This window comes from Chiloscyllium plagiosum, unplaced genomic scaffold (genome assembly GCF_037043375.1).
Source record: "Chiloscyllium plagiosum isolate Xiang-an unplaced genomic scaffold, Cpla_swu_hap1 HiC_scaffold_4, whole genome shotgun sequence".
Taxonomy (NCBI): Eukaryota; Metazoa; Chordata; class Chondrichthyes; order Orectolobiformes; family Hemiscylliidae; genus Chiloscyllium; species Chiloscyllium plagiosum.
This window is the reverse complement of record NW_028270142.1, coordinates 81,424,693-81,451,672: the sequence shown is the minus strand read 5'-3', so window position 1 is coordinate 81,451,672 and position 26,980 is coordinate 81,424,693. Positions and strand designations below refer to the sequence as shown.

The 26,980-nt window shown below is 40.2% G+C and overlaps 1 protein-coding gene across 3 annotated transcripts in view; it reads right to left on the bottom strand.

Moving 5' to 3' along the window:
* The window catches only part of LOC122549088 (peroxidasin homolog), a 589,463-nt gene that overhangs the window by 81,839 nt on the left and 480,644 nt on the right, over positions 1-26,980 (bottom strand). For all 3 annotated transcript variants that reach the window (XM_087986415.1, XM_043688312.2, XM_043688313.2), the window contains exon 16: positions 14,363-14,520. In XM_087986415.1, coding sequence (XP_087842541.1) covers positions 14,363-14,520 — 158 coding nt within the window. The remainder of the gene's footprint in view (positions 1-14,362; positions 14,521-26,980) is intronic.

Genomic DNA, 26,980 nt, shown 5'->3' with positions numbered 1-26,980 from the left:
ATTAATGCTTAACTTTAAGTTTTGCCAAGGCATTTTGCCTCCCAAGAAATTTAACGTTTTAGTCTTGTAGGCTTTGGTTAATAAACTCTTGAGGAGTGTCATGGTTTGATGTTGATATTCCTTTGTGACTTCCCACTGTCATTTCTACAGATCAATAATTTCTGCATGTTAAGTATTGGCTTGGTCCAATTTAGGCTTATAGATCTTGCTCTCTGTAGAGCTTTCTATTTGCAGTTATTGTACTTCTTCTTGCTAGTTCTTTTTTGAGGTTTGAACATTTTCTCTGAGCACATTCATTTCATATCTATATTCTCCACACATGATTGCAAAGATATGTTGAATACATTTGGCTACAGCTGGAGAAGTGGGACAACATCCACTCTACCTAAAGCTTCAATGATCTGAATTTGTTTTGAAGCTCTGAGATCTCTTTCCTGAATGTCAGAAGATCTATTTCTGTGATAAAGTCACAGGGTATATTATTATTATTATTAATAATAATAATAATAATAATGATGATGAAGTTTAAGAAAAAAATGAAATTTAATTTTCAGTTGCATGAAGACCTGATCTATTGAAAACAAGATAAGGATATCCTGAACAGTTGGATCAAGACAGCTTTCCAAGAAATCAAGCAAACTTCGATAAATAACTAATGAGACTCCTCTTCCTGTCCCCATTGCGATAATTGCTAAGATGCTTGAGGCTTCAATTTTATGACCTAGCATGAGAAAAAGAGAATGAAGGGTATTCTGAAGAAGGGCACTGGGCTCAAAACGTCAACACTGTTTTCTCTCCACAGATGCTGCTAGACATGCTGAGTTTCTCAAGCAATTTATTTTTCTGTTTGTTTCAAATCGCCAGCATCTACAGTTCTATGTTTTATTTTAGTTAGAGAAATAAAGCATCCAGATACTTGTGTATTCAGAGGGAAAAAGTATTTCACAGAAGTGCTATTAGTTTAGTAGTTTCTAAAACAGTCAGGGCAGAAGTTGCTTAGAATACAGTTCCAGAAGCAGAAGACAGTGTAGGTATCAAAGCAGAAGAAATTCAACAAAGCTGTTGAAGATGTGAGCTTAAAGAATCAATTTTTGGTAGTAATAATGAGCTGAGTTAGCAGCTTGTCCCTGAGTAGGAATATTAAATGAAGAAAATAGTATTCAGTGAATGTACACAAATTAATTAAAAAGGAAACCAATTGTAGCTGTGCTGCTGAACAAGGAGTTTCAGCATGGATATAAGGAAGACACCTCACTGAGGTTTGAGTGTCCATGACGTTATGCTTGACACAAGTGGGTTGAAATTTTCTTTCCGCTATTTATTTGCTGACAAAGGGAGAGTGGTGTGTGAGGAGAATGCAAAGATGCTTCAGTATGATTTGGACAATTTGAATGAGTGGGTAAATGCATGGCAGATGAAGTATAATGTGAATAATTATGCAGCCAAAGAAAGGCAGATTATTGTCTGAATGACAATAGTTTGGGAAAGAGAAGGTGCAGCAAGACTAAGTGTTCATGCAAACCAATCACTGAAAGTAAGCATGAAGGTACAGCAGGTGGTGAAGAAGACAATTGATATGTTGACATTCATAGTAAAAGAAAGTGAGTAGAGGAGCATTGATGACTTGCTGCAATTATACAGGGCCTTGGTAAGACTACACCTAGAGTTTTGTGTGCAGTTTTGATCTTTTTATTTCAGGAAGGAGCACAGGAGCAGGGAAGACTTGCTGAAATTATACAGGGCCTTGGTGAGACCACACCTGGAGTACCAGTGGATCTGGAACCAGTATTCTGGTGAAAAGGATAAATAGGGTGGTCACTCGGACTTTAAACTTGTGAGTCGAGGGGGAAGGGAAAGCGAAAGCAACAGGGAGTATGCAGTCAAGTAGAAAGATAAGTAGCAGGTTAGCATGTGTGCAGGGTTTAAGTTTGAGGCAGATGAGGAATGAAGCAAAAAGGAAGAATAACTTAGGAGATATTATCAAAGGTGATGGAAATCATGAGGATAAGAAAATTATCATTAAGGCGCTTTACCTGAATGCTCGTAGTATTCGTAACAAAGTAGATGAATTAACAACACAAATCATCGTAAATGATTATGATGTGGTAGGCATCACAGAGACGCGGTTGCAGGGGGTTGAGGACTGGCAGTTAATCATTCAAGGATTTACAACTTATTGAAAAGACAGGGAGGTGGGCAGAGGAGGCGGGATTGCCTTGTTAGTTAAGAATGAGATTAAATCTATGGCACTGAATGACATAGCGTCAGATATGTAGAGTCTGTGTGGATGGAGTTGAGGAACCACAAAGGCAAAAAAAAAACATAATGGGAGTTATGTATGGACCTCCCAGTATGGACCAGGGGTGCAAGATGAACCAGGAAATAGACAGGGCATGTCAGGAAGGTAAGGTCACAGTGATCATGGGGAACTTCAATATGCAAATAGACTGGGTGAATAATGTTGCCAGTGGATCCAAAGAAAGGGAATTCATAGAATGCTGACAGGATGGCTTTTTGGAACAGCGTGTGATGCAGCCCATAAAGGGGCAGGCTATACTGGACTTACTGCTATGTAAGAGACCAGACTTTATAAAAGATCTGAAAGTCAGGAAACACTTAGGAGGCAGCGATCACAATATGGAAGAGTTCAGTCTGCCTTTTGAAAAAGAGAAGGCAAAATCAGATATAAAGGTGTTACAGTTAAATAAAGGTAATTACAGGGGCTGATGGAGAGGGACTGAGATAATCCAGAGAAAGTATATTCCTGTCAGGGTGAAAGGGAAGGCTGGTAGGTATATGGAATGCTGGATGACTAAAGAAATTGAGGGTTTGGTTAAGAAAAAGAAGGAAGCATATGTCAGGTATAGACAGGATAGATCGAGTGAATCTTTAGAAGGGTATAAAGGAAGTAGGAGTATGCTTAAGAGAGAAATCAGGAAGGCAAAAAGGAGACAAGAGATAGGTTTGGCAAATAGAATTAAGGAGAATCCAAAGGGTTTTTACAAATACATTAAGGACAAAAGCGTAACTAGGGAGAGAATAGGGCCCCTCAAAAACCAGCAAGGCGGCCTTTGTGTGGAGCCACAGAAAATGGGGGAGATACTAAATGAATATTTTCCATCAGTATTTACTGTGGAAAAGGATATGGAAGATATAGGCTGTAGGGAAATAGATGGTGACATCTTGCAAAATGTCCAGATTAAAGAGGAGGAAGTGCTGGATATCTTAAAATGGTTAAAGGTGGATAAATCCCCAGGACCTGATCAGGTGTACCCGAGAACTCTGTGGGAAGCTAGAGAAGTGATTGCTGGGCCTCTTGCTGAGATATTTGTATCATTGATAGTCACAGGTGAGGTGCCGGAAGACTGGAGGTTGGCAAACATGGGCCACTGTTTATGAAGTGCGGTAAAGACAAGCCAGGGAACTATAGACCAGTGAGCCTGATGTCAGTGGTGGGCAGGTTGTTGGAGGGAATCCTGAGGGACAGGATGTACATGTATTTGGAAAGGCAAGGACTGATTAGGGATAGTCAACATGGCTTTGTGCATGGGAAATCATGTCTCACAAACTTGATTGAGTTTTTTGAAGAAGTAACAAAGAGGATTGATGAGGGCAGAGCAGTAGATGTGATCTATATGGACTTCAGTAAGGCGTTCGACAAGGATCCCCATGGGAGACTGATTAGCAAGGTTAGATCTCATGGAATACAGGGAGAACTAGCCAGTTGGATACAGAACTGGCTCAAAGGTAGAAGACAGAGGGTGGTGGTGGAGGGTTGTTTTTCAGACTGGGGGCCTGTGACCAGTGGAGTGCCACAAGGATCGGTGCTGGGTCCTCTACTTTTTGTCATTTACATAAATGATTTGGATGCGAGCATAAGAGGTACAGTTAGTAAGTTTGCAGATGACACCAAAATTGGAGGTGTAATGGATAGCGAAGAGGGTTACCTCAGATTACAACAGGATCTTGACCAGATGGGCCAATGGGCTGAGAAGTGGTAGATCGAATTTAATTCAGATAAATGCGAGGTGCTGCATTTTGGGAAAGCAAATCTTAACAGGATTTATACACTTAATCGTAAGGTCCTAGGGAGTGTTGCTGAACAAAGAGACCTTTCATAGCTCCTTGAAAGTGGAGTCACAGGTAGATAAGATAGTGAAGAAGGCATATGGTATGCTTTCCTTTATTGGTCAGGGTATTGAGTACAGGAGTTGGGAAGTCATGTTGCAGCTCTACAGGACATTGGTTAGGCCACTATTAGAATATTGCGTGCAATTCTGGTCTCCTTTCTATCGGAAAGATGTTGTGAAACTTGAAAGGGTTCAGAAAAGATTTACAAGGATGTTGCCAGTGTTGGAGGATTTGAGTTATAGGGAGAGGCTGATCAGGCTTGGGGCTGTTTTCCCTGGAATGTTGGAAGCTGAGGGGTGACCTTATAGAAGTTTACAAAATTATGAGGGGCATGGATAGGATAAATAGACAAAGTCTTTTCCCTGGGGTCGGGGAGTCCAGAACTAGACGGCATAGGTTTAGGGTGGGAGGGGAAAGATATAAAAGAGACCTAAGGAGCAACTTTTTCACGCAGAGGGTGGTACATGTATGGAATGAGCTGCCAGAGTAATTGGTGGAAGCTGGTACAATTGCAACATTTAAGAGGCATTTGGATGGGTAAATGAATAGGAAGGGTTTGGAGGGATATGGGCCGGGTGCTGGCAGGTGGGACTAGATTGGATTGGGATATTTGGTTGGTATGGACAGGTTGGACTGAAGGGTCTGTTTCCATGCTGTACATCTCTATGCTCCAAATTGATGCAGGAAGGCTAGTGATGGGGGATAAGGAAATGGTTAAAGAACTTAATAAATACTTTGTGTCAGTTTTCATAATGGAAGACATGAGTAATATTCCAACAATTAAGGAGAGTCCAGTGGCAGAGTTGAGTATGGTGAAAGTACTTGAAAAGCTAAAAGGTCTAAAAAATGATAAATCCCCAGCCCAGATGGGCTACATCCTAGAGTTCTGAGGGAGATGGCTGAAGAAATAGTGGAGGCTTTGGTGTAATCTTTCAAAAATCACTGCAGTCATGGAAAGTCACAGACGATTGGAAAATCGCTGTTGTAACCCCCTTATTCAAGGAAGGATCAAGACAAAAGATGGAAAATTATAGGCTGATCAGCCTAACCTCAGTTGTAGGTAAAATTCTAGATTCCATTGTTAATGATGAGATTTCTAAATTCTTGGAACTGCAGGATCAGATTAGAACAAGTCAGCATGGATATAGTAAGGGGAGGTTCATGCCTGACAAACCTGTTAGAATTCTTTGAAGAGGTAACAAGTGGGTTAGACCTGGGAAACCCAGTGGATGTTATCTACCTATACTTTCAAAAGACCTTTGATAAGTTGCTTCACGGGAGGCTGCTGAGTAATGTGAGGGCCTATGGTATTCGAGGTAAGCTACTGACATGCTTTGAGGATTGGCTGTCTGACAGAAGGCAGAAGGTTTGGATAAAGGGTTCTTTCTCGGAATGGCAGCTAGTGACAAGTGGTGTACCACAGGGTTCAGTATGTTGGGACCACAGCTGTTCATTTTATATAGTAATAATCTGGATAAAGGGACTGGGGCATTCTGGCAAAGTTTGCCGATGATACGGAGTTAGGTGGATAGACAGGTAGTACTGAGGAGGTGGGGAGGCTGCAGAAAGATTGAGACAGTTTAGTAGAGTGGTCCAAGAAATGGCTGATGAAATTCAATGTGAACAAATGCAATGTCTTGCACTTTGAGAAAAAGAACATAGGCATGGATTATTTTCTAAATGGTGAGAAAATTCATAATGCCAAAGTACAAAGGGATCTCGGAGTACTAGTACAGGATTCTCTGAAGGTTGACTTGCAGGTTGAGTTCGTGGTTAAGAAAGCAAATGTAATGTTGTCATTTATCTCAAGATAGTTGGAATGTAAAAGCAGTAATGTGCTACTGAGACTTTATAAAGCTCTGGTTAGGCCCCATTTGGAATATTGTGTCCAGTTTTGGGCCCCACACCTCAGGAAGGACATACTGGCACTGGAGCGTGTCCAGTGAAGATTCACATGAATGATCCCAGGAATGGTAGGCCTAACATACAATGAATGACTGAGGATCTGGGGATTGTATTCATTAAAATTTACAAGATTGAGGGGAGATGTAATAGAAACTTACAAGATAATTCATGGCTTAGAAAGGGTGGACACTGGGAAATTGTTTCCAAAAGGCAGGGATACTAGGACCCGCGGTCACAGCCTTAGAATTAGAGGGGGTCAATTTAGAATGGAAATGATGAGACATTTCTTCAGCAAGAGAGTGGTTGGGCTCTGGAATTCATTGCCACGGAGCGCAGTGGAGGCCAGGACATTAAATGTCTTCAAGGCAGAGATTGATAAATTCTTAATCTTGCAAGGAATTAAGGGATACAGGGAGAGCACGGGTAAGTGGTGTTGAAATGCCCATCAGTCATGATTGAATGGTGGAGTGGACTCGATGGGCCAAATGGCCTTACTTCCACTCCCATTTCTTATGGTCTTGTGTTTTCGTCTTGAGGAAGGATATTTGGTTATGGTGGGAGAGCAACGGATGTTTACCTGGGATAGCTGGAATGACATATGAAGAGAGATTGGATTGGCTAGGACTACATTCACTGGAGTTTAGAATAATGAGAGGGGATCTCATAGAAACCTATAAAATTGGATTTTTCCTTCAACTGGCCAATGGATTGGCAGGTGGATAGAGTGACAGGTCGGTAGGGTTGGTGGGGTGGGAGGTAGTCAGATCAGGGGGACGCTTTGGATCAGGTTGGATTCCATCAAATTACATCAGACCTAATGAGGTCAAATCAGGATGTCATTAGGAGATCTAGGGGGCAACTAGTGTAAGGGATTGTTCAATTGTATATTTACCAAGAAGTTAGACTAGTTTTTATCATGAATAGCATCTCCTGGATAATAATTCAGGTAAGAAAGTCAAATGTCTCCCAATCCTGCTCACTTTAAGTTGGAGATGTTTTCTAGAGTGTCCCAAAGAGCAGGGGGATTGCTTTTGGAAGTTTTAACTTAAATTGTTGCATTGTGAAAACTTCTGATATATGTCTGGTCTCCAACCATCTTACGACCAAACTGGGCCCATTGTGAAAAGTTCTGTGAAAAGGACACTGTATTTGACCAATCTGTTAGACTTCTTTGATGGGGTAAAAACAATGACTGCAGATGCTGGAAACCAGAGTCCAGATTAGAGTGGTGCTGGAAAAACACAGCAGTTCAGGCAGCATCCGAAGAGCAGTAAAATCAACGTTTCGGGTAAAAGCCCTTCATCAGGAATACAGGCAGAGAGCGTGAAGGGTGGAGTGATAAGTGAGAGGAGGGTGGGGGTGGGGAGAAAGTAGCATAGAGTATGATAGGTGAGTGGGGAAGGGGATGAAGGTGATAGGTTGGGGGGGGGGGGGGAGGGTGGAGTGGATAGATGGAAAAGAAGATAGGCAGGTAGGACAAGTCATGGGGATGGTACTGAGCTGGAAGTTTGGAACTGAGGTGAGGTGGGGGAAGGGGAAATGAGGAGCAATCACAGTGGGGAATATAAAAATGGGGAAGCAATAGATATCTTGTGCTTTCCAGGAGACTTTGGATAAGATCACACATCAAAGATTGTTACAGAAAATTAAACTCATGGTGTAGAAGGTAGAGCTATTGGCATGGATTGAAGATTGGTTGACACACAGTAAGCAGAGAATTGGCAAAAATGGGTCCTTTTCATGTTAGCAAGATGAAATGAGTGGTATGCCATGAACTCAATTATTTACAATTTATGTAAATTATTTAGAAGAAGGGAGACTGGCACAATTACAGCATTTAAAAGGCATCTGCACAGGTTTATGAACAGGAAAGGTTTAGAGGGATATGGGCCAAGTGCTGGCAAATGGGACTGGATTGGGTTAGGATACCTGATCGGTATGGACAAGTTGGACCGAAGGGTCTGTTTCCGTGCTGTACGTCTCTATGAATCTATGACTCTAAGCTGATATGGATGCTAACTTTGCTGATGAAACAAATATAAGTAGGAAACTAAGCTGTGAGGAGGCCATAAGGAGGATAGAAAAAATATAGCTTGGTGAAGTTAGTGATCTTATCTAAGTGGAGAGCTCTGAGATGCAAACTGATTTGGGTGTTCTTGTGAATAAATCACAAAATGATTAACATGCAGTTACAGCAGGTAATTAGGAAATCTAATAGGTTATCATTTCTTATGAATTCAAAAATAAGGAAAGATACTTCACTTATACCAAGCACTAGTGAGACCATATATGTGCACAGTTTTGGTCACCTCATTTAGAGAGGGAAGTAAATGCATTGGCAGTACAGAGGTTTACTAGACTAATACCTAGAATGAGTAGGGGTTATCTAATGAGGAAAAATAGGACAGGCTAGGCATATATCTGTTGGACTTTAGAAGAATAAGTAGTGACTTGATTGAAACATGTATGATCCTGAGGGGTTGTGATAAGGTAAATGTGGAAAGGATGCTTCCTCTTATAGGAGAATCTAAAACAAGGGGATTACCCATTTTAAAAAAAAGAGGATATTTTTCTCTCCGAGGATCCTGAGTATTTAGAACTCTCTTCCCGAAAAGGTGGTGATAGTAGTGTTTTTTTAGATTTGTTTTAGGTTAGATTCCCTACAGTATGGAAACAGACCATTTGGCCCAACAAGTCTACACTGACCTTCCAAAGGCAAACCCACCCAGACCAATTCCCCTACTATATATTTACCCCTGACTAATGAACCTAACACACTTGAATAATTTTGAGTAGGGGGGTGAAAGGTGAACAAGCATAGGTGAGAATGTCTATTTGAGGTTACAAACAGTTCAGCCATAATCATAATGAATCATGGAGCAGGCTCGAGGGCTGAATGGAATACTCCTAGTTCGTATGTATATATGTTTGTACATTCATAACTGAAACTAACATCTCATTGAGAAGTTCATGTGAGAAGAATATTCAAAATGAAATGTATATGTTGACATTTTTTAAACAATTTAGTCACCCTGAGCCAAACTGCACTCAAACTAAAGAACAAAACAAAATTAACCCTATCCTTACAAACGTTTTTTCCTAATTTAGTTAATAACCCACGTGCATGATGAAACTTACGAGGTATGATTCTGGTACATTGGTGACAATTCACTCCAATTCTTCATCCTAAAGAATGCATCCTAAAATTCACTACCACCTATTAGTATCAACTGCCTAGTAAAACTATTGTATTATAATAAGTAACAATTTATTGGTCAGAGGTTTCCCAGGTATTTCTGCGAAGGAATGTCTTCTGAAATATAACACTCACATGGCACAGAAAAAGCTAAAGTTGTATGTTACAACATCTGAGCCACTAATTGTTATCTCTTACTCTGGTTATTGTGTTCAGCGGAAACAAAATTGGCTTTCAGTACAAAATAGATAACCTGTTGATTTTATTTGACAAGCATCTAAACCACAGTTCTCATGCGGTTTATATTTGACTTGAAGAATTTTGCAGAGAACATTGAACAAACTTCCCTACAATTTTCTATGAATTTATTTTCTTTTCATGGCAAGCTAGAATAAATATCTGGAATAATACAAAAACAACATTAGAATTCCTAATACTTTTACATCATTCAATGTGCAAATTAGATTAAGTATATAATGTGGTACATTTCTGAAGAACAATTCACCCACAGTGATCAACAGAAAGGCATGCTGCAATAAATCATTGTGTTGGTTTACGTGCCATGAAAATTCTCTTGCCAAGTCATGAGGCCATAGAAAACATGAGTTAATTTTGCAGGGAAAGTGAACCTTAGCAGTAACCGTTGTTCAGTATGAAGGTGTAATGGTACTAATTATTTACTGCCATTAACAATTTCTCTCCCTGCATCATCACCCAAAAATGCAAATCAAAATTAAACTTTCAACTCACCAGAGTTATGCCAGGATGCTAGCATCAACTGTCAGCAGAGCCATAAATCCACGGCTCTGTGACACCACATTGCTGGCTTTCATGAAATGTTTTATAGGTCTAAGCACCTGGAAAAGAAGAGCAAAGTAAATGGCTGAATATTTTAGCCTGGAAATTACGCAATCATGGTGTGGGATGGGACAAGTTGAAAAAGCATCTAAAACCTGGATCTCTGATGATCTTAGCCCCTCGCCATCCCCAATGCCACACTAAAAAAACTGCACTTACATCAGTGGAAGGCAGATAATAGTGCTCCTTTTGTTCTCCCCTTTGTACATTGTGGGAGCAGTTTGAAGGCATTTTTAGGTTTATTCCCAGGGATAGTCTAAGAATTGCAACAAATATAGACTTAGCAGTACTTTTATTAGTGGTGAAAATTTATATGCCTGAGGGCTGCAAAATGGGTTTGAAGTGGAAAAGACAAACAGAAATCCATTGTAAAAGGATCAATTGTTGTTACTTCAGATGCTTAATGGAGCTGAAAGGTAAAATACAACAAACATGGCTCTTTTTCTCCAGCCAGATTTTGGATTGGATTACAACTGAAAGTCCTACAGCCTTCTTGGGTTAAGCACTTTGCTCCCAATATTGATATAATCCTGCTATTGCATTATGGGGTGTTATCATGGTGAGTTGACAACAGTAGGCCGAAGACTTTAGCCATTTATGCAGCTTTCTAAGATTTTTGTTAGGCCACATTTAGAATATTACGTTCAATTCTGGTCACCACATTACAGGAAGAATGTGGAGGATTTGGAGAGGGTGTAGAAGAGGTTTGCCAGGATGTTGCCTGGATTAGAGGGTATGAGCAAAAGGAGAGGCTAGAAAAAATCAGGCTGTTTTTCTTGAGTGGCGAAGGCTGAAATGAGACATGAAAGAAGTCTATAAAATTAGGAGATTCATAGATAGGGTTGACAGTCAGAATCTTTTTCCTCAGAGTTGAATTGTCTAATACTAGGAGGCTTGCATTTAAGGTGAGAGGAGGAAAGTTCAAAGGAGATGTGAGGGGCAAGTTTCTTATACAGAGAGTGGTATGAGTCTAGATTAGGCTGTTAGGCGTGGTGGTGGAGGCAGATACAATAGGGGCACTTAAGGGGCCTTTGGATAAGCACATGCATATGCAAGGAATGGAGCGATATAGACCAAGGCAGACAGAAGGGATTAATTTAACTTGACGTCATGTTCGGCGCAATATCAAGGACCAAAGGGCCCATTCCTGTGCTGTACAGTTCATGTTTTATGTTCTATTTACTTTCAAAAGATGTTTAAAAATGAAATCAAAAACTGATAACTTGGAAGCTGAAAGAAGCTGTAAGGAGCTATGAGGGAAAAATCTCAACAAACTAAATGGAGCACAGATCAAAACAAACACCAATTGTTTCATTAGACTTTCATACTTAGCTACAAGACCTTGAGAATCCAACAGCAGACAATAGGTATAATCTGGAGCCATACTGGCAGTAAAAACAAATGTAACTAGATTCTCATAAGGTATGTACCCAAGAATAAAGGTCTTACTGAGTTTTAAGTGTTTTACTGCCTGTCTAGTCTGGTTATGCTTGCTAATTTGACAGATAGTTCTTTCATTAAGTTCTTACTGATCATTCCAAAACAGAAAAAAATTATTTCTGCCTATCCCATTATTAAAGCAATATTCTTAAAAAGAACCCAAAAATTCAGCCATTTATCTTTTATCTTCTTTTTCAATAGACGCTTAGTTTTCCTCTTGGGAGCCAGCAATGGTACAGCATCAAACTATTGCCTTCCTGGATCTGGTAACATTGAAAGATGAATCCAGACAAAGCTTTCATTTGAAAGGGTGCTTTCAGATTACGTAGTTCAATAAATCTGACATTTTATTATACAGACTAAAAATTATACACTTTCTAATTTTCTAATTTTAATGATTGGAGAAAATGCTCTTTCTGATTTGATTTCATAATTTGTTCCCGATAACATAATAACCATTGACTCACCGGACGCATTCCTTCCCGAGAAAGGAGACTATTCTCCACTTGCCACTCTCTTCAAGTGAACAGCCAAGTCAGGGAACCCAAATGGTTCAGAGTTGTAAGCCCATAAAACTGTGGCCTTCCATTTTGTGACACAAAATATTAGAATGCTACCCTGCTGAAATTTAGTATATTTTTAGCTGTGGGGTTACCTAGTTATGGTACAAGATTATTAATGCATTTGAAAGCAAATGAAGATTTGTGCCTTTAGGCATTTTGTACAATATATTTTGAAATCATTTTTGAATATCAAATGAAATAGCCAAATTATACATTGAAGGATTCTGCAAACACCAGAAAGATAAATGACAAAATAAGCTGTTTTTCTGTGTTTGCTCAGCAGAAGAGCATCGACCAGGCTTCTAACTGAAAAAAAATCTCCTTGATCTTCTTTTGACTAATACATGGAATCTTTTAGTTCCATCTGAACTTTTAGTAAAGCTAAAAGGTCATGTGCAATGGTATATTAAATGTCACAAAGATGAGTGCTGAATGATTGTAAATTAGGGGGAAGCCAGTAACGACTGGAGGAGATCGGCCATAGGAAGAACATACTTAACACAGGATACAGAAACTGTGAGAGCTGGAGTTAATGTAAATATCCCAAGTTTAGGACTATCCCAGTAGATAAATGAACAATTAGTAATTACAGTGAACACACACACACACACACATACACACACACACACGACTGAGCCTCGAAAAGGTTCTCTGAATCTTAGGTCATATTGGCATCCATGTTTTAGTTTAAACTTATGCCTCCCGGTTCTAGGCCCCCCAACCAGGGGAAACATTTCATCAAGATCTCGTCTATCCCTTTCAATATTTGATTAAATGAAATATCATTCTTTAAAACTCTATAAAATGTAAGCCCAGTTTGCCCAATTTCTTTTGTTAAGACATTCCCGCTATCCAGGGACAAGTCTGTGTAATTTTGTCACAATCCTGCTATGATAGTAGTATCTTATTACTTTTCACTTTTATAAGTTAAAATAGCGCCTAATGAGTTATAAACATAGAAACTTAATTTTGACTAATTCGCTTACAAAGAAAAGGAAAACATACTGAGATCAGGGATTGGAGAGTTTTCTTTTGAACAGCTGTATTGAATGGATTCCTTTTCTTTACTTATTTAGTAACATCAAATAGTCTGGCGATCACTTTAACACATGCTGAATATTTGCAGAATATCATTTTTAAATAACTTCAGAGGAAATAATGATTGGCTCAAACATCGATGACTGTGTTCTAAGAAAGAATAAACAAATTGAATTTATAAACTAATACCTATTGTATATTGTATTGTACATTACCCTTTGGAAATTTCAGTGATAATTGATAGTCTATTGTTATTTTTCTTGGGTTTTGTGGGGTAATGATCGTGCCACAACTGAAACCAAAAGCATCTTTACAAGTTGATGTGGGCTTAGAACATGGTGAAGATACCAAAACTGCTATCTGCGATTCTAGGAATGATATTCAGATGTCAAGGGTTCCACTCTGTCTCCTGAAGAGCTAATGGGGAGTTCTTCCCTGCAAATACTAGCTGCCTGCCTCCATTTCAGGATCTCAAAAAGCATAAGGCTGAGTGAGTCACCCATTGTCTCCACTGTTCCCAAATGGGGGATGTGTCAGGATAGAAAGGGAGTCACCATACAGGCTTATGCTGTATGTTAGGACAACCCTACCTTCACAATAGTGGTTTGAGGGGGGGACCACATAATTCTGTCTCATTATGCACTTTTAAGGTTCCCATGGACGGAGATAGGAAAAAATCTTTGAACTAATGAGAACCAATAGTTGACAGTCCTTGTTACAAAAGTCCTTTAAAACTTGTTGTTGTTCCAGACATAACTGGGTTTTCAATGGTACACTGAGTTTGTAATTAATAATAAAAATTCTAACTAGCAGCAAAATAAATTTTACATTTGTGAAGTGTCAGAATTTTCTGTAACGTTAAAAATTCTACATATTATATTAGAAGTAAAACATTTTTAAAGTTTATCTTCATTCTAGATTGAATCTCAGACCAATCATAATCATTCATTTTCCTATATCACTTTTTAATTTAAAAGTCAAGAGATTCAGTGTCTTTAACTTTCTGGTTTGCTGATTGTGAGAATATTCAATCTAGCTAATTGCTTACCATGTCTGATATGAATGTTGCCAAATTCCTGATGATTCTTTGAATTCATGTCACATTTAAACCACTACAAAAGAAAATGCTGCACCATAGAGACAGCTAGATCGTTTTGGAGCACTTTTCTTTTGGGAATAGTGAGTATTATTGATTTACTACCTATGCTTCCTTTTTGATATGTGCTCATACCTATGTCGTTGAAGTCCACAGTTAAGCCTTGCTTGACATGGTTCTGTATCAGTTGCAAAGTTCTCTCAAAGATCTCGCCTGCTCTTGCAGCCTCCACAGTAAAGGGATCCCGTGGATAACGGAATAAAGCCAGCAGATCATTTGGACTAAGTGGCTGCCTAGAAAAAAGATACAATGCAGACAGAATTGTTTACTTTTTAAAATAATATTCAGGTCTTGTAACTCCTTTAAAAACGTGCATTTTCATTGCAATTAATGTAAAATGTATTTTTGATCTATTTACACCAAATCAATTGCAACCCAGCAGCAACATGATGACAGGATTCACTTCATAATTCAGCCATCAAAACTACAACTACAGCTGCCATTAATTACCCAGCTCTCAAGTTTTGGCTGTTCTCCGATGTAGTATGCACACATAATAACTTAAGTTTCTGGTTCCAAACATGAAAATTTAGAAAAACATATAATTTTTTAAAATTGCAATTTAATAACCAATAATGTGTAATTTTGAACTAAAATTAGAGATCTAACAAACTCAATTGCTTAAGTATGTAGACCATTGGAGTCTCAAAAATGATGTGCCATCCCATTGGAAACAGACGTGTGTCTAATAAATACGTGCAATTCACAGCACCATGAAGTAAACTTTGTTTGATAAAGATATCAAATACTATGAATTAACTGTGAAAATGCAAATAAGGTACAAATTAGTTATGATATTATTGGTTTGGTCAACTGAATGCTTGGCTTTTGTTTCATTTCAACTACTTTAACTGCATGGAATTAGCAGGCAACTCATTCAGAAAACGTTTATGGAACTGTCTCATAATGAATAAAGAACTTCAAGGGGATTTTAACTGAAGGCAGTTGAAATGATTGTAATGAGGTCAGTCAGCTGGACATCATATTTTATTACCTCCCTGATTGGGGATGTCAATCTGGTCCAATCACAGAGCCCTGGCTGACATATAAAACACAAAAGGTTGCCTGCCCCTCTTCCGCGGTTACGTTAGAGCCCGGGTGTCCTTGGAGAAGGAGCACTCGGTGTTGACCAACACCCTGGAGTTGTTCAGGGAGAGGTGAGCGCCGCAGGGAGTGGAGTGCATCATTTCTCCCTCCAACTCTATTTTGATTTAGTCCCTACCCTCCCTTTCACTGTTTTGATCACACAGCACTGCCCTTTGATGTGAAGGGCAGTGTTTGTCACTGGCCACTCGGTGTTTTCCTATCTTCCTGGTGGTGGAAATTGAATAAAGATTCGTGCACTTTGTGTCTTTCACTGTGTCTCACACCTGCACACACACACCATGGGTGCTGAGGATAAAATAAGCACTACCGCACTTAGGCGGTAGTGTGGGGGTTTAAAAAAAAACAGGTGTGCTTGCTCTTTGATGTGAAGGGCAGTGTTTGTCACTGGCCACCTGGGTAAAAGAAAAAAAAAAGAAAACACAAAAGGTTTTGAATTTGGAATTCCCTGTCCAGTGAAGTAGTTGAGGCTTTCTCATTGAATACTTTTAAAGCTAAGATAGGTAATTTTTTGAACAGTAAAGGAATTAAGGGTTATGGTGAGAGGGTGAAAGTGGAGCTGAGACCACGAAAAGATCAGCCATGATCTTATTGAATGGTGGAATGGGCTCGAGGGTTCAGATGGCCTACTCCTGCTCCTGGTTCTTATGTTCTTATGTAAAAAGCGAGTGTCAGAGATACTGACACTCTGGTACCTGACTCTGAATGAGGCAGTACTGAAGGCAAGGACCGTTCACATGCAAATAAATGGTGACTTGGTGATGGATACTGGCTTCTGTGGTGCTATTTCACAATGGTTTACAGAGATGTTTGTGTTTCAGAGGTATTTGAAAATTCAATTATTGATAAGCTACCCCATACATTTTTCCTAAGTTTGGGTTCATAAATTATGACTAAGAACTCTACAATACATCACTCCCAGCACTTCCAGTATGCACTCTGATGGAAATAAGAATTGGATGAGGAGAAGCATCTTCACCAACTAGGAAGCAGCTGGCATATTACAGCTCTATAGGTGTACGTTCAGCTAACAACCAGGAAACTGTTAAAACAGAAATTATTGATCTTATCTTTCTCAGTCACGAGTGTGAAATGTGACAAGTACCTCTCTGCTTTAATTTTGATATCTCATTCTTCACTTCCTTCATGTCACAAAAAAAACAAAGAAACTATTCTCCCAATCATTATGTCCTTGACATTCAGAATGAATACTAGATGCTATGAAAAACAGGCTATTAAAAGAACTTCTAAATATGAAGAGGGTGATGTGTTTATTTGCAAACAGACGGTTGAAGTAAAATCTTTTGATATACTAGTCCTTAATTAATTGTACTTTTCTTGCATAACAATGTTGAAATAGGAGCAGCTATTTGTTAGTTATACAGCCCCTGGAGTATATGGCTGATGTTCAAACTCAAGTCCAGTTTCCTGTCCACTCGGCAAATACCTCCCAGTCCAGAAAAGTCTTGAATGTATCAAGTCTTGAGCATCCACACCCCTCTGTAGCAGAGCATTCTAAAGATTTAAAATCAACATTTTTAAAACATGTTTCCAGATCTAAGTCCAATATGGCTGGTCATTTATTCTGAGTCTCTATCTCCAAGTTCCAGTCTATCTAGCCAGTGAAAAGATCTTCTCAGCATATATTGTCAAGTCTGTTCAGAATCGTTCATGCTTCAATGAAAATACCTCCCATTATTCTAATTCGAGAGAATATGTGTTCCCCAGAGGACAACTTGTTCAACCCATCTGACATCGACCCTTCTGTCGGTACAGAGACTACTGCACACATTTGTAGCTCTGTACAATTGCACTAAGATTTTGTTGATCATTTACTCCAATCCCATGCAGTAAAGAAGAACATGCCATTCATCTTTCTAATTGTTTGCCATATCATGTTGCCAACATATTGTGTTTTCTGTAGAAGACCACCCTAATTTCTCTAGATGGCAACATTTCGTATAAAAACATAAAATGCTGGAAATACTTACAACTACTCTTGATAGAAACTGAGTCCTCATGAAGGTTAGTTGACCTATTACATTGGGTGAAAATTAAAGTGGGTGGTGAGGAGCCTGACATCTACCACTAGAATTGGCAGCACCCCTGCCAACCCAATCACTGGGAGCCCCAAGTGTATTAAGTTTCCAATTTGCAGCAGAAACCCTGCTACGGGCACTTTGATTCTGGGGGACTTATAAGTGCAGCACCTTCACTAGGTATCCTGTCTTTGATAGCTGACAGCCAATTAGAGGATCAAAGATCTCTACTACAAAGAATGTAACCAACAGCAGTGACTGCAATCAATAAAATACTTGGGGCTTTGTCAGAGTTCATCATGGGACCACGGTTTGAATCCACAGCAGCCAGTCTAAGGACAGCTACTGTGTACTGCAGGCAGTGCCAGCAGGACATTTAGCAGTTGCAGGCAATAGACTGACTAGAGGCCCAGGATTGTTGAGGTACCTCATCTCAAAACTGATTTAGGGCAAGTTGGGAATTATGGTCTGGAGGTCACTGGTAAGGAGCATTAGCAACATAGGCATCTCTCAACAATCCCAACCCTTCCCGATGCGTGGTCCTGATCAGGAACAGAATGCTATTGTACCAGGACCTACCCCATCAAAGCCTGTACGAAAATTAAGCAGGGTTTTGTTTTTAGGCTACCCATATGCTGAGTCCCTTGCCCCTTACTGGTTAAGTACTAGTGGCAGCAATGTGAAACCCTTACCTAGGCATTAATTACCAAACTAATAGCCTCAATTGGTGGCTGAGCAAGAGGACATTTATAAGGCTTTCCACCTTGGACCTATTAGTGGGGAGGTAAGAAGGTGACAGTGCCCCCTCCTGCCATCCTCCCACATGACTAAATGACTCATTGATTTCCAAACCAACCCCTACCCCCACCCATTTCAGGGAAAGGCATTTGATTCCACCCTCTGTTAGCAGCAGAAACCATGCTAATGAGATTCCGGACTCCATAGGAGACATTTAACTGGACAAACTGCTCTAACATATTCCAAAATTCTGTTCTGAAAGCTCTTAGCCAAATCACAGATTACTTTCTCAAGTAGCTTTAAATTGTTATCAAACCTAGATACATTATTCTTGGTCACTTCATTCACATCATTAATATAGATTATAAATAGCTGAATGCTCGTAGCAGCATCCTTGTAGCACTAGTAAGAACTTACCAACTTGAAAATGACAACGTCTTTCCTACCCCCTTTCTTACTCTCCTCTACGTAATACTATTACCCAAACTACTTGTATGTCGTGTCTTATTGAATGCCTTTTGAAAACCCAAATATACCTCATTTATTGATTCCCTATAATCTATCCTGATGGTTATTTCTTTCAAAATGTCCCAATAGATGTGATTTCTGTTCTATATAGGCATACCCAGGCTGTCTAAGTGCTCTGTGCTGCTTAAAAATAGATTCTAGCTTTTTCCTGATGACAGATATTGGGCCAATTGGACTATCCTTTTCTTCCTCTCATTTTCTCTCCTTTATTGAACAGGGGTGTTATATTTGCATGAAAAATCAAAGCACAAAACTCAAACATGGCTAAAAAGAGACAAGAAATCAAAGATGTTCATTTTGTGTTCATCAGAACTCGATGCAGGATCAGACTTGATAAAAGGAATACTAAGGGAAAACACCAAATTTGTTTTTTGCATCTTAGTCCTGATGAATGAAAGAGGACAAGCTTTGATTATTTGCCTTAATTTAAGAATGTTTAAAAATAAAAGTCTGATCAGTCCATCATAGCTGCAGGTCTGGGTTTCTTGAAGATTTCTCTTTCTGAAGTTTTCTGTTGCTTTCTAAAGTTGGCACCTGAAGGTTGCTAGCACAGGTAGATTCAGTATATAGAGCAGGATCTGAATGGGAGAGAATGTTTCTTGTTCCTTACTAGTTCTATGATTGTAGCACTTTCAGATTTCTTTCGGCAAAACTGTGGCTTATTTCTGAATAATCTCTCTTTAACTGAGAACTCTCCTCTCTGAAGATGTTGGCTGTCGGACACTTTCCTGGGGAATTTTGGTTTCTAAAATGGAGTTTGACAGATCAAATTTCATATGTCTGCTATGTCAACTCTAAATGAATTATTGTCTCAGAAAGAAAGGTTAATTATGCTGGAATTCACACTTTCAAGGATCCATTGCGTTAATGTTGAGATAACAGATCAGTATAGCTGCTTTTAGCTTGGCAATGAATCAGCAAGAGTGAGTCGTGTAGTTTTTGGCAGCTATTTTTAAATGTCTTCTGTATTATTTGAAAGTCAAATTAGGCTTTTTTCAATAAAATACATAATATTATAATTAGAAGATTATGACATATCTGTGGCTGGCAACTGGTCCAGACATTCAATCATGGTATTCAAGTCCATTGGCAGGGTTTTGAATACCTGCCAACAATTGAGAGGGACTAGCTGTACGCAGCTACATTTCAGTTTCTGCTGAGGTAGAATGGCCCAGTTGTTTTTCTGGCACTATACTGGGTAGTGGTTGAGAAGACAGTAAAGGAGTAAGCATGCTGACAATTTGAGAGGGCAGCACACGCCATTCTGCTGCACCAGTGCTAACTCCCACAAAGCTGCAGAAGATAGATGACTCTTTAAAAAACCATATCCATTTGCAAGGTGAACATCTGTTTAACCAAGATAGAATACAGATCAGAGCTTGAAGTCTACAGGACAGCCATTTGAGCTTTCACCAAAATGTTTGAATGTGAATTTACATTTAAAGTTTCATTGTAGTGTCTCTGTACTACGAGTTAAGTTGATGTCACATGAGATGACATTCATCAGGCTGGATGTAGATTTTTCCATACATTCAGCCATTTGGTGAAACTCCTTCATAGGGTTTCTGAAGCCTAAAATAATCATTTGAATGGAACAAGCAGTTTATATTTTATTCTCAGATACCTGACAACTTCATCTCTATCCAGAAGAGAACTTTGCATCAGAAGCTATCTACTATTCTGTTCCTGCCATTATCATCTGCTCATTCACACAACCCTTTTAACTCCCTCTCTAATCCAGTAAAGATGCCAATCTCTGTGCTGGTGCTTGGAAATGTCTTTCAAAAAGTCTTCTCTATAGTGCTTTCTCAGGGGCACAGACCATTGATGAAGACCTGAAGGAAAAAGAAAAGTTAGGATGGTTCTGGGACACTGCACAGATGCAGAAAACATCAATCACAATTTGCTTTCATAACCTACTTTGGGAGGTAATGGTCTAGTGGTATTATTTCTAGACTATTAATCCAAGGACCCAGGAAATGTTCTGCAGACCCAAATTCAAATACCACCATAGCAGATGGTGGAATTTGAATTCAATAAGTATCTGGAATTAAGTGTCTAATGATGACCATTAATCCATTGGTGTTTGTCGGAAAGTCTCATCTGGCTCACAAGTATCTTTTACGGAAGATAACTGTTTGGTCTGGCCTACATGATTCCAGACCCACAGCAATGTGGTTGACTCTTAACTGCCTTCTGGGCAATTAGGGATGAGTAATAAATGCTGGCCTAGCCAGCAATGCTCTCATCCCGTGAATGATTTAAAAAATCGAGTTGGCTAAATGACCATTTTTAGTGTTTAAAGAATGAGTAAAAAGAACTTTATAGAGACACTGTTTAATGATGCCCACAGTTTCAAAATGGCAGATGCACATAATTCAATAGCAGGCGCACAAATGCCCATTGAATCTCAGAGCTCAGAGGTGAGAAGCTGAGAGACTTCAGGGCCAGAACCTCAGTGTGGCTGAATCCTACACAGAGTGGGATCAGGAACAGATCTAAATTCACATCAGCACATGGAAAAGTGCTAGTTGGTGAATAACTGTTGACTTAAAAAAAATTAAAAAGCTTTTAGTTCATTTCTGTCAAGTTAATAAAGCAAAAGTGTGGCAGGGTAAAATAATTCCACAGAGGCTAGTATCCCATCACCAAGTCCCCCCACATGAAAAGTCCTTGACACTGATCCAGTTCCCTTTGAGCCAGCTCTCAGGGTGTCAGGATGTCTGACACACTTGTCCTTATCTCTCAGCCAGCGCTCCCTGATTGGACCAGGTTAGAAAACCAAATCAGTTAATTAATTTCTATGAGGTACACCTGGCTGTCACCAGTATAATCACTACATCCCTCCTGTTCTGAATCCAAGGATGTAGGTCCGTTCTTATTCTTGAAGCCTCGCCTGGGGCGTTTTTGCACAAGGATCTGGTTCCTCTGACTCAGCTTTGGATATAGGTGGCATGTACTGAATGATAACCTTTCTCTTCTGCCCAGAGTACCTTGGAAGAAATTCATTCTCCCCTTCAGGTAGCAAAGGAGCCAAGGCAGCAACATTTCAGATTTCAAGGTGTCTTCGATGCTTGACAGGGAAGGAGGACTTATTGGTTCTGCTGGCCTTTCCAATTGTTCCAAGGAGCTGGGCACATTGTGCTCCCGCCCTCTTTGCGAGTTAGCAGCTTCCACATGTTTGTTCAGGACCGTTGCACCCACTAAAACTTTATACATCACTGGACCTGACCTCACGTCGACCATGCCTCTTAGCCATGCAAGGGCATTTCCATGATTCCTACATGAAACTTCATCACCTGAACTAAACTGTCTCTCTTGCAGATTCTGGAGAAGGGTTGCACCCGAAATGTCAACTTCTTCATCTCATGGTGATTCCAGACTTGCTGTGTTTTTCCAGCCTCCTGCCTGTCTACTAATGGAGTCTTATGTCAGGCACTGGCATTCTTGATGCTGTTTCACCCTAACCACCAGGTCCAGGAAGATCAGATTTAACTTGGAGCGGAGTCTTTTCCCCATTAGCAACACTGCTGGAACTGTCCTGTAGTTGCGTGTGTGGTGGTCCCAATAATCAAATTGGAACCGGAACAGTTTGGTATTGAGTCAAGCTATAGCCTATTTCTTTAAGCTTGCCTTCAAAGTTTGGACTTGTTTTTTTACTGCTAGACCATTTGATGATGGATGATATGGAGCTGTCCTTAAATGACAAATGCCAAGGAAATACTCAAATCCTTGCTGGTAAACAATGGGCTGTTAGCTGTGACAAACAATCTCAGGAGTCTGTATACGGTAAAAGATGTGCACATTCTTTACATCATCATCCCTATGTTTGACGAATGAACTCTATGCACATCTAAACATTTTGAGTGGGCATCTACAATGACTAAGAACATTGAGTCCATGAAAGGATCAGCACAGTTGACATCTAATCAAATCTAGTGTTATCCAACTGTCCCCATGAATGTAGGGGAGTTGCTACCTGTAATTTTTGTCCTTATTGGCACTCTGGGCATTGCCCCACTGATGCAGCTTTGTCTGCATCTAATGCTGGCCACTGGACATAACTTCTTGCCAACACCTTCATTTTGAAAACCTCTGGATGACCCTGGTGGAGTTCAATCAGTATCTTGCGGCGACTTTCATTCAGGACGATGACTCGTGCTCCCCACAGTAAAATGTTATCCTTTACCCTGATCTGGTCTCTCGAGGTCCAAAAGACTTTCAAATCTGGTCATGACAGCCCTTTAATTCCCTCCATCACCACCAGCTGTTGGAGTTTTGCCAGAACTGGATCTTTCTATGTCTAAAATCTGACATTGTCAGCTGTGACTGGAAGTGTGTCCAGAAAATTTAAAACCATTATGGACTCTTCCAATGGTTGTACCACCGGTGGTGTATCTGCCAGTGGGAAGTGACTCAATACACTCACATATGCTACTTCACCTCATGGACAGTATTCGAACTTGAAATTAGACAGACTTAATATTACAGCCCACCACTGAGCTTGGCCTGAAGCTATGAACAGCACTGCCTTGTCTTCTTTAAGTAGATGTAGCAGGGGTTCGTGGTGCATTATTATTAGAAATTTATGTCCGTAAAGGTATTGGTGCAACTTCCAGACTCCAAATATGACTGCCAAATCTTCACTTCTCTATCTGAGCATATTTTCGCTCTGGGTTGAAAAGTGTGGTGCTGGAAAAACACAGCAGGTCAGGCAGCATCCAAGGAGGGGCAGAATCGATGTTTCGGGCATAAGCCCTTTATCAGGGCTCTCCCAGATTCTGCACCATCAGCTGTGCTCTTCCAGTGCCACACTTTTTGACTTTGATCTTCAGCATCTGCAGTCTTCACTTTCTCCATATTTATGCTCTGCATTAGCCAAAATCTTGGATGCATATGCCGTTGGGTGTTCCTCTCTTTTGGGATACATGCCAATACCAGATCTCACTTGGGATCATATTGTACTAACACCTTAGAGGATATTAGCTTTTTCTTCACTCCTCTGAAAGCTATGGCTTGGCTACAAGGGTGACCCTTGTTTAGAAGTTGGAGGCCAGGTTATGGATGACCTTTCCATAATAATTCACCAGCTGAAGGAAAGACCTACAGAAATGGGAGGGGGTACCATTGATCATCCTCACTTTATCTTACCTGTTCTTGTTGACTCTGTAGCTTGAGTACGTCACTTGGGGTGCCTGGAACACACAGTCTTTCCTCTACGGCATATTCCCTCCTGGGAGAAACTTCTAAGGACAATGTCCAAGTTCTCTAAGAGCTCCTTATTGGTCTTCCCTATTATTAGCATGTCATCTAGATAAATGGCTACCTGGGGTAGACCTTGTAAAATGTTGTCCATCATCTGCTGGAAAATTGCATAGACAGATGACACCTGAAATGGCAGTTTCACTTATTGGTACAAACCCAACGGATATTAGTTGTAGCATACTTCTGGAAATTTTCGTCTAACCCCAATTGCAAGTACACACAGCTCATGTCCAGCTTCGTGAAGGGCAGCCCCTGACAGCTTTGCATATAAACCCTCCATAAGAGGGATTGGGTATTAGTCAGGTACCGTAAGCAGTTTACCATTTGTTTACCTGCAAAGTCAAACAAACCCATATTCTATGAGATCCACCTGGCTATCCTCGTTAAAGTCACTACAGAAGGGCAGCTCAGTCCCATGGAATATGTAGGATCCCTCGTGTCCTGAACTATACATACGGGAAAGGTCAGCAACTTAAACAGCAACTGGCATCTGAGAGTCTGGGAGATGTCTGGACAGCATATTTCGAGGGGTAGTCATGCCACAATTTAAAGTGTATGTAGAGAGAGGAGTCAATAACTCATCACCAGGCAAACAAGGAGGACAAGTGATTTGTCTTGAAATCTTTTCTGTGCCCAACACTTTTTAACCAGTGCAAAGATCTGAATATTGCTGAGGGCAATGGTTCTTCAGTGTCGAGAGTGTGGCACTGGAAAAGCACAGCCGATCAGGCAGCATCGAGGAGCAGGAGAATTGACGTTTCGAGCATAAGCTCTTCATTCTCCTGCTCCTCGGATGCTGCCTGACAGGCTGTGCTTTTCCAGCACCACACAATTGTCTCTGATCTCCAGCATCTGCAGTCCTCACTTTCTCCCAGGCACTGGTTCTTCAGTCAGAGGCAAGTCAATGGGTACCATGGTGCAGCTATGGTGGGGTCAGGCATGAAGCTGTCTTACTAAAGCATTAGTAATGGAACATGAAACAGTTTGGGGAGTAGACAGGAGTTTTTATGTGATTTCAAAGTAGTATGTCTCCCTTTTGCAATGGTGCACTTATGATTAAAGAGCAGTTTTATGAGTTATCAGCTTTGTCAGCTTGAAGGCTTGACAGTTTGCCTTAGGATAGTGAACTATTTAACATTCATCTCACCTCATTACAAGCAGTTCTCTAGCTAACTGTTTAAAGGTGCAGGTCCAGAAATTCCTGTGTAGGCACATTCCAGGTGTTGAACTGAAAAGGTCTTGCACTCTTGTGCCCATTCTGCCAATGTCAAGTTACACTCAAATTATCTGCCAGCTCTTTTGCAAGCAGCCAAAACAATAAATGGATGCAAATCAGTTAACTGGCCAGTGTAGTTTTTATGCAATTGGAGCAGATGTAATGCTTTCCAAATGTGCAATAATTTACTCCTAAGAAAAATGAGGGCAGCAAAAACATGGGGAAAACTACCACCTGTCAGTTCTGCATCATTTGAAAACGTACTGTGATTCCTTTACCTAAAGCAGACCTGGGCATTTTACGGCCCACGGGCCATATCCGGCACTTTGATTGTTCCTGTCTGGCCCGCATGAGGTCAATCTTAACTAAGGACATAAATGAAAAAGTATTTATGCCATACACGCAATACAACTGTGTTGCTTTTGTTTTGAAAAGGATGCTTTTTTTATTTACGTATGGATGCACATGTGCGTGTATGTGCGTGCGTGAACAGCTAAAAGTGACGCTTGCTGGCTAGCCCTCAAAATGTCAGCTCACGCCAAGACAAATTATGTCATATCCCACAAAATTGCCAGAAACAGTAAACCGTTTTCTGATGGAGAATTTATTAAGGAGTGCTTGTTGGACTCTGCAGAACGAATATGCCCGGAGAAAAAGGAGGCTTTTGAGAATGTGCCCCTCTCCCGATACACTGTAACAAGAAGGATTGGGGACATCGCGAGAAATCTGGAGCTTCAGCTGCAGCACAGGGCAGTCAACTTTGACTTTTTTTCCTTGACTTTGGATGAGAGCTGCGACTTATGTGACACAGCCCAGCTACTCATCTTCATACGTGGGATAACTACGGACTTTAAAATCATGGAGGAGCTGGCAGCCATGCAGTCAATGAAAGGAACAACAATTGGTAATGATTTGTTTACGGAGGTAAATGCATGTTTGGATACGTTGGGACTAAAATGGGACAAGCTGGCAGGTGTGACAATGGATGGTTGTCCAAATCTAATGGAAAAAAATGTTGGACTCTTAAAGAGAATGCAGGATAAAGTGACAGAAATTGACCCTGAACAGAAATTGGTATTTTTGCAATGTATTATACATCAGGAAGTGTTGTGTAAATCAGTGTTAAAAATTAACCATGTGGTTGATGTTGTAACTAAAATAGTTAACTTCATCAGGGCAAGAGCTTTGAATCACAGTCAGTTTGTTGCACTTTTGGAGGAAAATGAGATTGAACATCGTGACATAGGCTACCACACAGCTGTCAGGTGGCTCAGCCTGGGCAAAATGCTGAAAAGTGTATGGGACCTGAGAGAAGAGATTCAAGATTTCTGTGTGAAGAAAAGGAATGGCATTCCACAGCTTTCAGATGCAGACTGGATTGCAGACCTTGGTTTTGCTGTTGATGTGTCTGCACTTATGAATGAACTAAATGTGAAACTGCAGTGCAAGGGCCTTTTTGTGCATGAAATGTACAACTTGGTGAAGGCTTTTATGCAAAAGTTGCAGCTTCTCTCAAGCCAAATGGAGGACAACATTCTCACCCACTTGCCAACACTGAAGGAAGCTGCACCTTCAGCTGATCACCTCCACAGGTACTCACCCATGTTAGAAGCACTGCATGGCGAATTTTCAAGGCGATTTCAAGATTTTAAAATGGTTGAGAATGAAATGCACATGATTTTTTCCCCATTTACATGCAATGTGGAGAATGCATCTAGTGAGTTCAGCTTGAACTCATTGACCTGCAGTCTGACACATTTCTGGCAGAGTACTTTAGGTCAGTCTCACTGCTTGATTTTTACT